The sequence below is a fragment of the Phalangium opilio genome, unplaced genomic scaffold (assembly GCF_054372755.1).
Source record: "Phalangium opilio isolate 3A_F unplaced genomic scaffold, DU_Popi_V2 ptg000038l_1, whole genome shotgun sequence".
Lineage (NCBI taxonomy): Eukaryota > Metazoa > Arthropoda > Arachnida > Opiliones > Phalangiidae > Phalangium > Phalangium opilio.
The window spans coordinates 1472175-1490299 of NW_028324161.1; the positions used below are offsets into that span (position 1 = coordinate 1472175).

The 18125-nt window shown below is 40.8% G+C and overlaps 1 protein-coding gene across 1 annotated transcript; it reads left to right on the plus strand.

Moving 5' to 3' along the window:
- Window positions 1-15437: 15437 nt before the first annotated feature.
- LOC149682581 (uncharacterized) lies at window positions 15438-17414 on the plus strand. Its single transcript, XM_089834192.1, has one exon. It carries the CDS (start codon window positions 15438-15440, stop codon window positions 17412-17414), a length of 1977 nt encoding a protein of 658 aa, XP_089690318.1.
- Window positions 17415-18125: the final 711 nt, after the last annotated feature.

Below are 18125 nucleotides of genomic sequence, written 5' to 3' on the forward strand. Positions count from 1 at the left end.
TTCCACGAAAATATATAATTGTTACCTCCCTGCAAAATTCTATTCCGGATAGATTTTGTAGATAAACCAATTTCGGACTTTCTCGGCCAAAGAAGTTCGAAACCGCTCTTTCAAATCCCAACCCATATCCTTAAGTCATTAGTCCTTATCTTTCCCTTACTCAAAGCGAGAAGCGTTCTCCCTCCAGCTTCCCTCGAACGAATTTTGACAATCTTTCTTATTCATTTATTTCACTAAAAAGTATTGAGAGTTGCCTTTAACGTACGTACCAGTAAAATAGAATTGGTAAATGCATTGTTGTAGATTTGTATATATGTATATAGTACGGGTGCGCTTGGTCCCCTAATTGATAGCAGGACCAAGATAAGATCTATTCGTGAGTGTGTGTGTGTGCGGGCGCGCTTTACCTATAGAAAGCTGAACTTTCTTGGAAAGGACAATTTGGTCGGCGGTAAGAACCAAAAGAGGAGCTACGATGACTTCTTTTTAAGCCATTAAGGTATGGAAGTGGCGCCTTCAAAAAAAAGAGACGACAATATTGCTCTCGGGCGCGGGGTCCCAAAGACTTGAGGGAGAATATAAAACATAGGACAGAGAGACCCACGATTTCGAAGAGGAGAGCTGGTCTCTGGACGTCCCAGACTTAGGTCTAAACTTTTATATACACGAATCGTAAAAACCAAACTTAACAATGTTTCGGTTCGCTTTCGCTATGGCTTTTGATTAAGCAAAAACTCTTCTTCTCCCGCGCCGAATACCGCGCTTGAAAAGACTCTAATTACTAATAGAGCTCGGGTAATTAAAAACAATCGTCTGTAATTAAGACAACAGTGCCCGGTACCACACGCGACGCACGCCGCCAAAGATGATCACGGCTCGCCAGAACACATGACGTTGACTATCATTTATTTATTATATTATTTTATTATTTTCATTGTTGTTGTTATTATTATTTAAAGATGTTCCTTAAGAACCTGCATGCCATTGTGTAGTAGTAAATTTTGTATGGTCATGACCTTTGTACCATGTTTAGTTGTTTGTTTAAGTATAGTAAAAGTATCGACTTATTGGTAACTCTCAATACCGTCTTAAATTAATTTATCTTATCTCCTATAAAATCATCCCCTAGACAAACTGACTTTATCTTAATATTACCTACGCTTCCTGAAATGAGTAAGGTAGCGAAAAACCCGGATAGCCTAATCCTTTTTCCTTCGTACTTGTGTAGTGGATTGACATGTTAGTTAAATTTAATCTATTATTTCTTATGACCGTTACACAATTCGCTACAAACTGGGGGTCCGTCCGGGATTTAATGTTAATTAAACTAAGAATTAAGTACTTATGAAGCTAAATTAAAAAAAAAATCAAAAAAATCTCAATATATTCAGGGTGCCATATGCTATTTTTATTAGTTTGTTCGTTGATTGGTTGGTTTTCATTTTGGCATTTCCAGGATACTGTTGTAGATTAAAAATTTTTGCGAGGAAGTTAATAGTATTTTTATAATTGGTTTTATTGAACGTCTCTGGTCTCCATGCACCCTCTGCTAGATCGTAATTTTATTATTATTTTATGGTAAACTCGCCTAATGAGTGAAACGAATCCCTACTCTAGATTTAGCAAAGAAGACACATTATTGTGCAAGGAATCTCGCAGTGAGCGTTATAGAAATAGACAATTAGTTGATATGGCTTTCGTAGCGCGTAGTAACCCCTCTTCCAGGAATAATTCTCCTGTGAGATCTACAAGTTCGAATCAAATAGTAGGAAATAGACCTGTCACACCACCGGTCGCCTCTAGCAGCTTAACCAATGTTACTTTAGTATCGGGAAACGTCTCCCAGGCTACCCCTAACCCTGTTATTACGACTACTACTAATACTCAGGTAACCGTTAGTAATACTGTCCCCATTATGACTAGTAATAGTACTCAGAGTGGTACTAACACGAATGTTACCGTTACCCCTTCGGGTAGTGGGAATAACGCCCCAGGTACTAATCCGATACCTGGCGACGTATTAACTTTAATAATGACACAATTAAATCAACAAGCGGCCGAACAGCAAAGGCTTAATTTATTATTAACGCAATTATTAAGTTCTCAGACTCAAAATTCGAGTTCCCCTGCGCCTAGCGTTGTAGGTGCGGTATTATCTAACCCCCCGGCACCGCCGCTATGCCCTAGTTCATCATCTAGCCAATCTTTGCTGGTCACAAATAGTCTTTCAAACCAAATTCAAGCGACTACACCCCCACAAATTAATTCTAATCCTCCCCCCTTGGGTGTCGTGACGAATTTGAATGTAGTTCCAAATAATGTAAGCGGGCAAGCCCCTTCCTTAACTCCCCAATCTCAAGGACCAACGGTAGTACATGCTGGTGCAATAGCAGGCGCCAACCAAGTTATGGCCCCTATCGTTTATTCAGCACCTTTGCCCCCTATGTCTTATTCAGGGAACCCGACTGATTCGGGCCCTAAAGAATTTTTGAAGAGAGCTAAGCAATTACGCTACGCTCATGATGTACCAGACCAATATTTTCTTCAAAAATTTATAGCTCCCGCTCTTCACGGCCCAGCATTTGATTATTTTATAGAAAATGAACCGTTTGAAACTTTTGCCCAATTTGAGGAGGGTTTGCGAGCAAAATTTGAAAGAAAAGGGCAAGACGAGATAATTAAAGGAAAAATTTATGATAAAAGGCAAAAGCCCCTAGAAAGTGTCTCCGATTATGTCGAGAGCTTACAAAAATTATTTAATCAATTAAACAAACCCATGAGGGAAGAAAAGCAAATTAAAGTTATTCGATTTGGGCTAAGAGATAGCATCCAAAAACATTTAGTTGTTAAAGACAAGTATGTCAGTGTTCGTGAACTACTGGATGACGCAATGGGTGTCGAAAGAATTGTAAGAAGGGAAGGTCGCGAGCAAAGCGACTCTAACCCCCCTACCAGTAGAAGTTTAGCCCAGGGCAATAGTGGAAATTTCAATAGGCCATCCCCTCAGGCAAACCATCGCTCTTCGCAGGGTCGCCCCAGTAGCTATAACGGCCGGACAATTCCTCCCCCGGGAAGATCTATGAATTATAATGCAGGTCCCAATAATAATAGTAATAATTATCGGCAAAATAATTTTCAGAACCGCACAAATAATTCCAGTGGCCAGGTAAACAATCGCTCCCGTAATCCTAATTTTAATCGAGTGGCCCCTAATTCCGGTCCCTATTTTAACCCGAGTGTCACTTGCCATGGTTGCGGAGAAGTCGGCCATGTGCGCCCCTATTGTCCGGTAATATTAAATGGTCAAACCCCGGTTTCGGGAAACGGAAATCGAGGCGACGTAGAAAGCGCCATCTCGGCAGCGTCTGCGCCACCCTCTCAACAAATGTAAAATCTAAACAAACTAGCACGGGGAATGAACCATCAGGGCCATCTGGTAAAACGAATGTTTTGCCAGAAAACCGAAATTTCTTACACATATTTTTAGGCTCTGTCCCGTGCCTAGCTTTAATTGATAATTGTTCTACTCACACTTTAATTCGTACCGATTTCAAACCCCTATTAGAACAACAAGGTTTTGTAACTACCAACAAAAATTTCGCTTTAGCTCAACCAGATTCCACCTTATTAGCCACTCAGGGTACCGTTAGGGTTTCATTTTGTATTCCCCGGAAACAAGTTAGTTTCGAAGCCGCTTATGTCTCCAACATTCCATACCAATGTATATTAGGTCGGGATTTCTTAGGAAATGTGGGTATGATTGTTGACTTCGGTCAAAATAATTTTTGGTATCCAGAAAGTAGTAAGGATAAAATCGATTTTGCCCCCATTTTTGGCAGTAAGGGCAGTATTTTTAGTTTGTCATCCACTCCCAGACTTAGGTCTAAACTTTCATATACACGAATCGTAAAAACCAAACTTAACAATGTTTCGGTTCGCTTTCGCTATGGCTTTTGATTAAGCAAAAACTCTTCTTCTCCCGCGCCGAATACCGCGCTTGAAAAGACTCTAATTACTAATAGAGCTCGGGTAATTAAAAACAATCGTCTGTAATTAAGACAACAGTGCCCGGTACCACACGCGACGCACGCCGCCAAAGATGATCACGGCTCGCCAGAACACGTGACGTTGACTATCATTTATTTATTATATTATTTTATTATTTTCATTGTTGTTGTTATTATTATTTAAAGATGTTCCTTAAGAACCTGCATGCCATTGTGTAGTAGTAAATTTTGTATGGTCATGACCTTTGTACCATGTTTAGTTGTTTGTTTAAGTATAGTAAAAGTATCGACTTATTGGTAACTCTCAATACCGTCTTAAATTAATTTATCTTATCTCCTATAAAATCATCCCCTAGACAAACTGACTTTATCTTAATATTACCTACGCTTCCTGAAATGAGTAAGGTAGCGAAAAACCCGGATAGCCTAATCCTTTTTCCTTCGTACTTGTGTAGTGGATTGACATGTTAGTTAAATTTAATCTATTATTTCTTATGACCGTTACACAATTCGCTACAAGGTTGCAGCTAATTAGTAGGAGAATTTTTTGGAAAAGGTGGCAGCTAATTGATAGGATAATAACCTAACCTAGCCTAACCGAACCTGACCTAACCTAACCAAACTTACAATTTCCTTCTCTGGGTTTGAACCCGAGCCTCTGAATTAAAAGCCTGATATTCTACCATGCTAATGCGGTTATTCGAAATCGTCACACACATTTAATTAACTAATTCTTTCAAATAAATTCCCATTCAGCAGAAACTCGCCATTGGGCTGGAAATTTAAATATATTCTCCATAAAAAACCAAAATGCGGTTTCGGTCCAATGGGACTATACCAAATTTTCAGCTTTGTTTCAATTTGTTGCGGGTTCACTCTATTTTTGGGCTAAAATGACTGTACTATAACCCGTGACGGAGGGTATGAAAGAAGAGGCGGGTCTTATTTTCATTATGGCGTTGTTACATGTATTTCCGGTTCAAATAAACGTCGTCTGCCCCTTCGTCTGCCAAGTTGGAATAGGCTCGTATTGTATTTTTTGAAAAAACATTGTTTAAAAATGGAAGTTACATAAGACATAGGGCTTGAAACTGAAAAAAAAACGGGGAAGACCCAAGAAAATTAAAAGTGAGTTAGAATTTATTGTAGTGATGCTGTAAAAGTCTTCATAGATATTACAACACGAACAGGTTTAACCAAACACTAAGCTCACAAAACTCCTGGCCATTCACTAAGACTTGGTTAACTTCATCAAATTCGCTTACAAAATCATGAGGATAGTAGACATGATTGGCTTTAGAAAGAATTAGCGAACACTTTTCACCCTTACAGATGTACTCGAAATCCAAAACACCGGCACCAAATTAACTAACTACCTTCTTAATTGCTATTAAAAACAATTCCAGAATAATTTCCGGACCGTCCCATTTAGACGGCTCCATTTTGAACCCCTGTGAAGACGCTTATCTGTACAACACAAGAGGTGTCGTAGTCATAGCGACAGAGCGGAGCCTCCGAGATGAACTAGGCCCATGCATGTCAAATTTTATGTGGGGAAATATCTAGTTTGTTAAGGAAAATATTTTCACCATATATGTGTACGAGATGGCGCTTATATTACCGTTGTGACAATGGTCTTCCTTAAATTATCGTTGATATTTTTGGGGTCAGTCGTAAAATTTTAATAATAGAGAAAAGTTTCATCCTAAAATTAACGTAAATGTTTATGGGGTTATTCACTTTTTATTTAATCTTTCGGTTAGATTGTATTGATGACAACAAAATGAATTATATCAATTAAAATAATTCAGTAAGAGAAATAAAAACGTATACTGTAGCGAAGTTGTACGACGATAAAATATTCGCTTAGCATATTGCTAAGATCGCGATTAAAAGGGTTAGGGAAAACCTCACTACAAAGAGGAATAAATACAAATACTTGGTCCGGGCTCGTTACCCTTACTTTCTCTAGCGGGGTAGCGTATAAGAATTAAGATACTAATGGTCAGTATGTCTAGGGGATTTTTATAGGGGGAATGATTAAACGACATTGAGAGTTACCCAGGTCTTAATGTTTAATTTTAATAACATCACTAACAAACTAATAATCAATAAACTAAAATAATAAACATGCACGCGATAAAGAAACTAATAAAAATAAAAATAAAAATGTTCATGCACAATGAAATACTAAATTTATAAAAACAAAATGGTCATGACCCATTCTTCCCCGTTAAGCGAGATATATTAAATATTGTATCTCGTTAATCGAGATACGCTATGGTTTTGCCATAGTTCGAGGTGGGGTACACCGACGTTGATAAACACGAAGACACAGTTTTCAATTGTCCATAACACGCCCGTAGAAGCGACGGAAGGGGCGACTCGTGACCGCGAGCGTCGAGAGTGTCCGACGACAGTTCATTAGAAGTTTTAAAACGTAAATTAGCGCGCCCGAACTTAGTGCTTGATTTCCGGTTAATGCGTCATGGTTAATCGGAAGCTCCAAGGGCAGAGTCTCCCGCGGGTAGAACCTCAGCCGGCGATTCGGGACGGGCAGCGTTTTCTCAGGAAGGTCAGGATATCGAGTCATGTTCTCGTGAAGCCATGGTCGAGCTTTTATAGCTGGCAAGCGGTAGGCTTTCCTCGTGTCAAAAAGAATGACGTGGCGTGGCGCTCTCGGTTAGAGTTCGGGGTTTTCACCCTCGCGCCTGCATGGTAACGTCGTGGCGACGGCTTGGCAGCGTCGGGTTGGCGGGGTATCCCCGCTCTCGGGCTGTTCGCGTTTTCGGTGAATTACCGTGGGGTGAACCCCAGTCCGCGCGCATACTCAATCTATTTACACTATTTACACTTAGCTATACTACCACTATACATTATATACAAAACAGTTAAAATCATTGAAAAATAAAAATACCCGGCAACTCTCAATAAGCGAGGGGTAAATAACCTAAAAGGGAAGGGATGATGCGAGGGGAACGCTATTTTTCCCAGATAGAGAAGTTCAGAGAACCAGATGGCCGGGGCTTCTTGTGGCCACTAAGAAGCCGGGTTTTTAAGGGTTTTGGGGAAAGCTTCTGAATCGGCAACCAACGCCAGCATTGGGATTGACCTTTTCAGATGTTTCCCCGGGAAATTTATTATTTTCGGTTTAAACATACGAAGCGTAGGACATTTTCTTAAAGGGATAGTGCAAAAAATAACGGGATAGTGGGGAAATATATATTATTCAGATTTTATCGTTACAACTCCCCCAAACTGACTTCGAGCGTCCTCGGTCGACGTATCAATGAAATGAAAACAAATTTGGAACAAAAATATATAAGAGCAAAAAAAAACATCTCATGTACTAGTATTGAGAGACTAAAAATTAGTAAGAACAAACTATACAAATGCGCATTAAAACTACAAACTAATAAAAACTAACTGGGGGAATTAAGGCCTTAATTAACTTTGACCTTTCCAGTCAGGGGATCCCTGGGTCGTAGAGAGCGACCACTACTAATTTCTGGTACCAGTTCATCAACCTGCTCACTATCATTTAGTTCTGCTAGGGAGGAATCAAAATCACAATCTCGAAGGAGCAATTCCTTTCTCTCTGTATAAGGCTTTAATTGGGAAATATTATATGTACCAAATAGTAACTTTCCAACCTATATGAACGAGAGCTAAGCTTCTGTGCTATTTTATAGGGTCCTTCGTAATTAACAGCTAATTTAGCCGAAAAATTATCGGCGGCGCTGGAAAGATGGTGCGTTCGTTTCAGAACTAAATCACCTTCATTTAACTCGAAATCTCTATGCCTTTTATCGAAGTTGGCTTTCTGTCTAACTTGGGCTTTCTTAGTATTTTCATACGCGCTTTCCAAGGCTTTTTGCACCTTTGGAAGTAAAGCGAGGCCATAGTGTTTTTCCGTTTCTTCATCTAAATAATCGCCTGGTTTCTTGGGGGTAATCAGGCTACAAGCCGTGCGAATTTCACGACCAAACATTAATTCGGCTGGACTAAAGCCAGTAGATTCATTAACCGCGCTTCTGATTGCCATAGCGTACTGCTGTAAGCCTTCGTCCCAGTCTTTGTGATTCGAGGTAACGTACGACGCGATCATAGTTCCCAATACTTGGTTAAATCGCTCGGTCGGGTTTTCTTGCGGGTGATACAGCGACGTAAAGCGCTGTTTTATACCCAACTGCTTAAAAACTCCCCGGAAAAGATTACCACAAAACTGTTTCCCATTGTCACTGGTGACTGACGAGGGCAATCCGAAACGGGTAAAAACGTCAATAACTAAATGTTTAATAATGGGTTTAGTCGCCGCGGAACGGAGGGGGAATACCTCAATCCATTTCGTTAGGTAATCAGTTACAACTAAAATGTATTTAAACCCACTTTTGCTACGAACAAATGGGCCCTTTAGATCAATTGAAATGGCCGAAAAAGGTTCGGCTACGTCGCTCGATTTCATCAAGCCGGCCGGAAGTTGGCGAGGAATCTTGTGTTTTTGACACACGGAACACGACTTACAGTATTTTAAAACGTCTAGTGTTAAGTTTTCCCACGTGAATTGACTCTGTATGCGTTTCATAGTTTTCTTTGAACCAAAATGTCCGGCCGAGGGAATATCATGACTAAGATATAAAATACGCGCTTTTAGGGCGTCGGGTACAAAAACTTTATAAGGATCCCACCCATTGGTAGTTTTTCCTGTATCTTTGTATAAAATATCGTTACGAAGATCACAATTAGGAGCCGTTTTCTCTACCCAACTTTTTAACTTGGCGTCCTCCGGCAGCAGGCCGTCGCGTAAGAACGCTAAAAGGGGGCCTAAACGATTATCTTTACTTTGGGCTTCAATTATTTCTTGAGTCTCGTAGAGAACGGGGCGTTTATCTGGATTAATGCTCGAAATCGCCGAAATATTGCCACGGGGTCGAGGGTCAGAGGAAGCGGCGTCCTCTGGAATTCTTGAAAGGGCGTCAGCCACCGAATTATTCTTACCAGGGACATGGTGAATTTCAAAATCAAACGATTGCAAATGGGCATTCCAGCGTGAAAATTTACCGGTAGGGTCTGGGGCACGACTAAGCCATTTTAACGCGCTATGGTCTGTATATATTTCGAACTTAGTCCCTTCTACGTAAGGTCTGAAAGTATCAACAGCGAACTTTACCGCCATGCCTTCTCGTTCGGTGGTAGAGTATTTTCGCTGGGTCGCGTTAAGAGATTTACTGGCATATTGTATGACGTGTTTGCGACCTTCTATGACCTGAGACAAAACAGCACCGATCCCGCAATTGGACGCATCGCAATGAATAACAAAGGGGTAACGGTAATCGGGGGAACTCAGTACAGGGGCAGACGAGAGATGCTGCTTCAAGGTATTGAAAGCGGATTCCTGAGGCGACTGCCAACTCCAAGCTACGTCATTTTGTAATAATAAATTAAGGGGTCTTGCTATTTTTGAAAAATCTTTTATAAATCTTCGATAGTATGAGGCCATGCCTAGGAATCGACGTAGTTGCTTGAGGTTTTTGGGAGTTGGGTAATCGCTGATGGAATCGGTTTTCTCACTATCGACTTTTATTCCGTCATAATTGACTATATGTCCTAGGACCTTACATTCTTCACGACAGAACTGCGATTTAGACGCTTTAACTGTTAGGCCTGAATTTAAAAGTCTCTCAAAAACTTTACCCAAAGTATCTAAATGCGTGTCAAAATCTTATGACGCAATAATCAAGTCGTCGAGGTACGCGCATACTCCCGAATTAAATAGATCACCAACAATATTATTAACCATCCGCTGGAAGGTTGCAGGGGCATTCGTTAGATCAAACTTTAAAACTTTCGGTCGGAAAAGACCTCTATGCGTGACGAATGCAGCAATGTCACGGTGCGCCGCGTGAAGCGGTACTTGGTGATACCCACTGCGCATATCGAGCGTTGTTATATAACGCGGTTTGTGGATCGACTCTAAAATATCGTCGATTCTGGGGAGCGGGTACGTGTCCTTTCTAGTGACTGCATTAAGGTTACGATAATCCTGACATAATCGTGGGGCACGTGGGGGTTTACAGATTAATACGCTAGGTGCAGCCCAGGGGCTATCCGAAGGTTCAATTAAGTCGTTACGTAACATGTCATCAATAATTTCATCTATCTGAGAGCGTTTGGCTGGTGAATATCTGTACGGGGCGTTAGAAATCGGTAAACTGTTCCCTACGTCTATGTAATGTTCTATCTTGTGTGTTCTACCAGGGACTAACGAAAAAATACTTTTATAATTACTAACTAAATTCGTTAACTGCAACTTTTGATTGGCCTCTAACGGGGCATCGTCCAGCGTTTTGTTAATACCTTCGATGTCTATATTGACATCAATATCTCGAGACGATAAATTAATAATACTGCCTTTACTTCCGAAAGCGGGAGCAAAGGGGAGCGTAGTACGTTCGTTTCCGGAATAATAAAAATTACTATTACCAAAATCAATGATCATTTTTACATGACCTAACAAATCGCGTCCCAATATGCATTGGTACGGTATACCAGAAACGTACGCGGCTTCGAAATTGAATTGCTTCTTAGGTAAACAAAACGGGACGGTAACGGATCCGTGGGTAGCCAACAAAGTGGAGTCGGGTTGAAACAAAGCTAAAGGTAAATTTTTATTGGCGAAACCCTGCCTTTCTAAAATTGGTTTTAAATCTTTATGAATTACAGTATGACTTGAGCCAGAGTCTATCAATGCTAGGCACGGTGTGGAACCTAAAAATATGTTTAGGAAATCTCTACTTTCCGGTACTGGAAGGGTCTCTGGCTGTGTTTTTCCCGTGCTAGCTTTTGGGGCATTTAAACAGGCGACGCGGGCGGTAGCGAGGTGACAATCGCCGCGTTGTTTTCGTCGCCTCTCCCGTCGTTTCCCGGAGCCGGCTGGCTCGGTCCCATGTTCGGACAATACGGCCTAACGTGGCCTACCTCGCCGCACCCATAACAGGTTACGTTCGGGTTAAAATACCGACCTGAACTACGGGGGTTATTATCAGAACCTGGTCTTGAAGATTCTCGACCCCCTGGGTTGCGCGATTGGGCTTGGTAACTACTAGAGCCATTATTGTTAGGTCTATTGTTCGAAATCCTAACTCGATTATTCGAATTGTTCGATCTGTTATTAAAAGTATTGGCCCTTTCATTGGATCCGCCGCGATACCTATTGGACTGCCCATAATTGATCGGACCGCGATTAATTTCAGAATGATTAATATGATTAACATTTGGACCGCTAATTGGACCTGACTGGCTTTGTTCGCGACCTTCACGTCTCACTATTCTTTCTACGCCTACAGCGTCATCTAGTAATTCGCGAACGCTACCGTAATTATCCTTAATAACAATATATTTTTGTATGTTATCTCTTAAATTATGGCGGATAACCCTGATTTTCTTTTCTTCAGAAAAGGGGGTATTTAATTGGGAGAACAGTTTTTGCATGTTTTCTACAAATTCTCCAACCGTCTCTTGCGGTTTTTGTTTCCTTTCATAAATTCTACTTTTAATAATTTCATCTTGACCTTTACGCTCAAATCGAGCTTTTAAACCTTCCTCAAAATCCGCGTAGGTAGGAAACGGTTCATTTTCAACGTAAAAATCAAATGCAGGACCATGTAAAGAAGGGCAAATAAATTTTTGTAAAAACACGTCACCCGGGACGTTATGAACGTAACGGAGCTGTTTCGCTCTTCGCAAAAATCCCTTGGGACCTGCGTCAGTGGGATTCCAAGAGTAAGACATGGTTGGCATCGGGGCCGAATAAACAAAAGGCGTGGCTCCCGCTGACAACTGATGGGCACTAACATTTAAATTCCCATTAGGGTTTTGCGAAGTCGGTTGTCCTATCCCGCTATTACTAATAATCGAGGCTACGCTAGGGTTAGCGGAAATGGGTGCACTAACCTGAGCCGCAACACCGAGTGACAAAGGCGCGGGCGTATTTATTACGGGCGGTGGTGTATTTACACCGGTCAATGGCAATGTTACACTAACTGGCTGAATTAGCGAGACCGACGAAGTTGGAGACGGGGTGGTTATTCCCGCGTTAGAAGGAGCTGTGCTCGGAGCTTGAGTTTGTACAACTATATTAGAGGGGGCGGATGAAGTTATCGGGGTACTAACATTTTGCGTCTGGGCTGTTAATAACTGGGTTAACAAATCACTAAGACGTTTTTGTTTTACCGCCTGGTGGGCTAACTGTTGCATAATAGCCGTTAAGACATCAGGCGCTACGGCAGAGACAGTCGCGTTCGAACCACCGGTACTGGCGACCTGAGTACTAGTCACTGTATTAGAGGGGGCTGAACTACTACTAGGGTTAGGTATTAAGTTACCTGCTGGGCCTTGGCCAACGGGCACTTGCATATTTATACCGGCTGAAGAAGCTAGATTTCCGGCGGGGTTAGCCATTCTCGACGGGGAGCTACTTCTAGTTGAAGGAGGGCTATGGGTTACTAAACTCATGTCGGTATTACGCTTAAGGTATCGCTCTTTACGGGATTGTTTACAAAAAGCTATATCTAACTCGTCGAACCTCGAGTATGGATTTTCTCAACTCATAAACACAAAAGAAAATAAACAAAAAATCAGACTACAATGGCGGTACCAAAAAAATACTCGGGGGAAAGAAATACAAACTAAAATGGAATCGTATAAACTAACAAATAAAACTCGAATTTAATCTCAAAATGAAATTGATCTATTGATCCTGGATACCCAATGTATATAACCAACAAATAAACAAACTAATTAACTAACTAACTAACGAAATATAGTCTTGGTTACCAGGAGATGAGATAATTTTCAATCTAGATTAATTCAATTGCACGGACCCCCAATTTGTAGCGAAGTTGTACGACGATAAAATATTCGCTTAGCATATTGCTAAGATCGCGATTAAAAGGGTTAGGGAAAACCTCACTACAAAGAGGAATAAATACAAATACTTGCTCCGGGCTCGTTACCCTTACTTTCTCTAGCGGGGTAGCGTATAAGAATTAAGATACTAATGGTCAGTATGTCTAGGGGATTTTTATAGGGGGAATGATTAAACGACATTGAGAGTTACCCAGGTCTTAATGTTTAATTTTAATAACATCACTAACAAACTAATAATCAATAAACTAAAATAATAAACATGCACGCGATAAAGAAACTAATAAAACTAAAAATAAAAATGTTCATGCACAATGAAATACTAAATTTATAAAAACAAAATGGTCATGACCCATTCTTCCCCGTTAAGCGAGATATATTAAATATTGTATCTCGTTAATCGAGATACGCTATGGTTTTGCCATAGTTCGAGGTGGGGTACACCGACGTTGATAAACACGAAGACACAGTTTTCAATTGTCCATAACACGCCCGCAGAAGCGACGGAAGGGGCGACTCGTGACCGCGAGCGTCGAGAGTGTCCGACGACAGTTCATTAGAAGTTTTAAAACGTAAATTAGCGCGCCCGAACTTAGTGCTTGATTTCCGGTTAATGCGTCATGGTTAATCGGAAGCTCCAAGGGCAGAGTCTCCAGCGGCTAGAACTTCAGCCGGCGATTCGGGACGGGCAGCGTTTTCTCAGGAAGGTCAGGATATCGAGTCATGTTCTCGTGAAGCCATGGTCGAGCTTTTATAGCTGGCAATTGGTAGGCTTTCCTCGTGTCAAAAAGAATGACGTGGCGTGGCGCTCTCGGATAGAGTTCGGGGTTTTCACGCTCGCGCCTGCATGGTAACGTCGTGGCGACGGCTTGGCAGCGTCGGGTTGGCGGGGTATCCCCGCTCTCGGGCTGTTCGCGTTTTCGGTGAACTACCGTGGGGTGAACCCCAGTCCGCGCGCATACTCAATCTATTTACACTATTTACACTTAGCTATACTACCACTATACATTATATACAAAACATTTAAAATCATTGAAAAATAAAAATACCCGGCAACTCTCAATAAGCGAGGGGTAAATAACCTAAAAGGGAAGGGATGATGCGAGGGGAACGCTATTTTTCCCAGATAGAGAAGTTCAGAGAACCAGATGGCCGGGGCTTCTTGTGGCCACTAAGAAGCCGGGTTTTTAAGGGTTTTGGGGAAAGCTTCTGAATCGGCAACCAACGCCAGCATTGGGATTGACCTTTTCAGATGTTTCCCCGGGAAATTTATTATTTTCGGTTTAACCATACGAAGCGTAGGAAATTTTCTTAAAGGGATAGTGAATAAAATAAAGGAATAGTGGGAAAATATATATTATTCAGATTTTATCGTTACAATACTTACAATCCTTGACCTTGGCTCAAATACCTAAGCAGTCGACAGGGTCACGGGGTTGAACTTTGTTTATTTTACGGTAATATAAGCGCCTTCAAGCGTAAAACCACGGCGAACTAAATTGGTTAAAAAAATATTCTCGCTACGCGACACTCATGGGCCCAGTTCATCTCGGAGGCTCCGGACAGAGGTAAACAGGAATTACGTATTTTTGGCCCTCCTTGTCAGCAACATCACCATTACGTAGTTTTAGTTAGCCAATAAGATAATTTAATTTTTTGGTCACGTGTGAAGGAAAGGGCTCTATACTGGGCTATGAGTCGGACTGAAGTAAAGGCCAAACGTTTTCCATTCCGTCTTAAAAAATAAATCTATCCCTGTTAATAAAAATTAAGGCTGAAGGAACAGATATTATATAAAAAAGACTTGGTTTGCCCAAGCCTTAAAAACACACCGATGAGAGTTTTTCCAGTTGACTGAAGCGCGGATATTATTTTTTCTTTTGAATTTTAAAGACAATCCGTATTTAACTATTCTTTAGAATTTAATTCAATCACCTGATTTTACTGCTAATGGATAAGTTTCCTATAAATTAATTGAAATAAAAAAAAATCTCAGATTTTTCAACAACAATTCCATTTTCTTGAAACATTTTATCATACATTTATTATTTTGAGGGATATCGTCTAAATTTAATAAAGTGACACTTTCTTTTTAATTTCCGAGAATTTTCCTTACCAAAGGGTTATAAACACATCAAGTTTTCATAATGTCGTCAACTAAACAGCAACTCAACCAACACTTCTAAAATCTTCCTCACAAGTACTGATATACACGGATCAATAATTGTGACTTCGCTGTGGAAAAAATAATTTTCCCCGTCCACGTTAGTGAAAACAAAGTAAAGGAGGGAAGACAAATCGATCTCCTATTACTAACCTGTGGTAAGAAGCAACATTACTGCCTGATTCGGAAATTAAGCCGGCTCTTAAGCGATTTGACTAAAAGATTGTCGTTCAACATTCTACTGTCGTTATTGTCTACACCGCTTTTCCGGTACCAATGCTAAAAACAACCATACTGAACACGTGAAATATTGCAACGTCCACGGACCTCAACGTATTGAAATGCCCACCGAAAAACACATATGTAGATTCACAAAGTTCGGATGGTGTATGAGGGTTCCATACGTTATTTACGCCGACTTTGAATCTATTATGCCTAAAGTCGATACCTGCCTACCCGATTCGACACTCTCATCATCAACAACTTTAGCCCATCACATCTCTTGCGGTTTCTCCTATGTTGTGGTTGGGCCCAACGGCAAGGCTAGTAAACCGGTTACGTATCGAGGACAAGACGCCACGAAAGTCTTTTTCGATAAATTGGATGTCGAGGCGAAAGCTATTCAGGGCAAATTAGCCAAAAAACTTCCGCTGAATCTATCAAGGGAGGATGAAAAGATCCACCGAGAAGCGTCGATATGCTATCTATGTGATAAACCCTTCACATCGAAGTACTGGAAAGTTAGGGACCATGATCACTACTTGGGAATGTATCGTGGAGCGGCGCACAATACTTGCAACCTGAAACTGAAACCGCCAAATCATATCCCCGTCTTTCTTCATAATCTCAGCCGCTACGATGGACATCTTCTCATGCAGCAGATCAGACTAATCAAAAATAAAAGAATCGATTGCATTCCAAGCAATAGTGAGACGTACATCTCTTTTTTGCTAGGACATTTACGTTTCGTCGTCTCGTTTCGGTTTTTAGCTTCACCCCTGGAAACCCTCGTGGGGAACCTGGCTAAAGGAGGCTCCGATAAGTTTCCAATTCTAAACTCCGTGTACAACCCTGTCGAGGTTGCCCTACTATTGAGAAAAGGAGTCTACCCCTGCGATTTCATGGATAGTACAGAAAAATTCAACCGAGAACATCTACCCTCGAAGGACAGCTTTTTCAACATTTTAACTGATACACCCATCAATGGCATTGCTTACGAACATGCCCAGAAGGTCTGGGATACTTTCCGGATAAGAAATATCGGAGAGTATCACGATCTCTACGTCACTGCCGATACTCTTCAGCTGGCGGATGTCTTCGAATCATTCCGGAACATCTGTATGAACTGCTATATATTAAATAGTGCGCATTCATATACGAGCCCGGGTTTCGCTTGGGAAAGCGCTCTCTATATGACGGGGGTGGAGTTGGATCTACTGCTGGATCCGGATATGCATCTGATGATTGAGAGAGGGATTCGCGGCGGCGTTTCCATGATTACCCACGGTTTAGCGACAGCCAACAATAATCTCTTTCCCGATACATATGATCCAGAAAAACCCTCGACCTTCCTGACATATTTAGATTGTAACAACCTATACGGTACCGTCATGATGGATCCCATGCCGATGAGAGAATTTCAATGGAGCAATTCCATCCCAATCGAGGATATACTCAAACACCCAGATGACGATAAAATCGGGTACATTCTTGAGGTCGACTTGACATACCCTGCATCACTACATCACGATCATAATGATTTACCTCTGGCACCACAAAAGCGATCTGTTGTAACCTCAGAGCTGTCGAATTATACCAAAAATCAGCTAGAGCATTTGAATATCCCGCTGAGAGACTCTTTACCTAAACTGATCCCGGATCTTCACCCGAAAACCAATTACGTCGTTCATTACCGTAATCTGCGGTATGACGTCGAGAAAGGGATGAAAATCAGTCAAGTTCATCGAATTTTATCCTTCGAGCAGGGAACCTGGCTCTCCGAGTATATCGCCTTCAATACAGAAAAAAGAAAGATGGCCGCCAACGATTTCGAGAAGGATTTCTTTAAATTAATGAATAACGCCGTCTTCGGTAAAACGATGGAGAATTTAAGGAATCGAATCAAGTTCGACCTAGTTCAACACCCCAAATTAGCTATTAAGAAAGCTAGCTCACCAACATTCGAGAAATTCACAATTTTTCATAATGATTTGGTGGGAATTCACTCAATAAGAAAACCAATCACCTTGAATCGACCTATATATACCGGTTTCACCATCCTGGATCTCTCGAAGCTACTGATGTACCGGTTCCAGTGAGTCTTTATCGTAAAATTCTTATCTCCAGAATCCTCTATCTTATCTACTAAGCCTACACGTTTTCAGTGAAAGCGAGCGCCAACCGTCCAAAGTTCAGGAAGATACGATATAATGTATGTTTTTATATTATCGCATTTTGGTTTCTAATATGTTTATAGGTATTTACATAACAGAAAACTTTTCAAATTACTGAATTGCGATTAATTTTTGCTCGTAGGAAACTAAAAAAGCGGTTGAAAGTGACATGAAATGTCTATAGTTCAATTAAAAGTATCGGCAAAACACTAAAAATTGGTTAAAGTTTCGCCAAATGTTTAGTAAAAGTAACGTTATTCGACTTAAATACATCTGATATTATTAATATATGACAATTTTAAAACAGATAATGAAGCTGAATGACGAAAACCGAGTCGAAAGTGCTGCTAATCTACTAAAATGCGGATCGAACTGATGTAAAATGAAAGCGTTCGATTGAAAGCGAACTAATATGACTAAGAAAGTGCATCAAAGTGTTGTCAAACTACTAAAAGGTGGTTCAAATCGCATTCAATGGAACTAAAAAGCTGTTCATGAACTGACTAAAGTACAATTGTAAGTATTGGTAAAATACCAAAAAATAGGTTTAAGTTTCGTTAAATGTCTAATAAAGGCCACGCTATTCCACTTAAATTATTTGTTTACATTCTTATCAACATGATAAGGAGTGCAAAC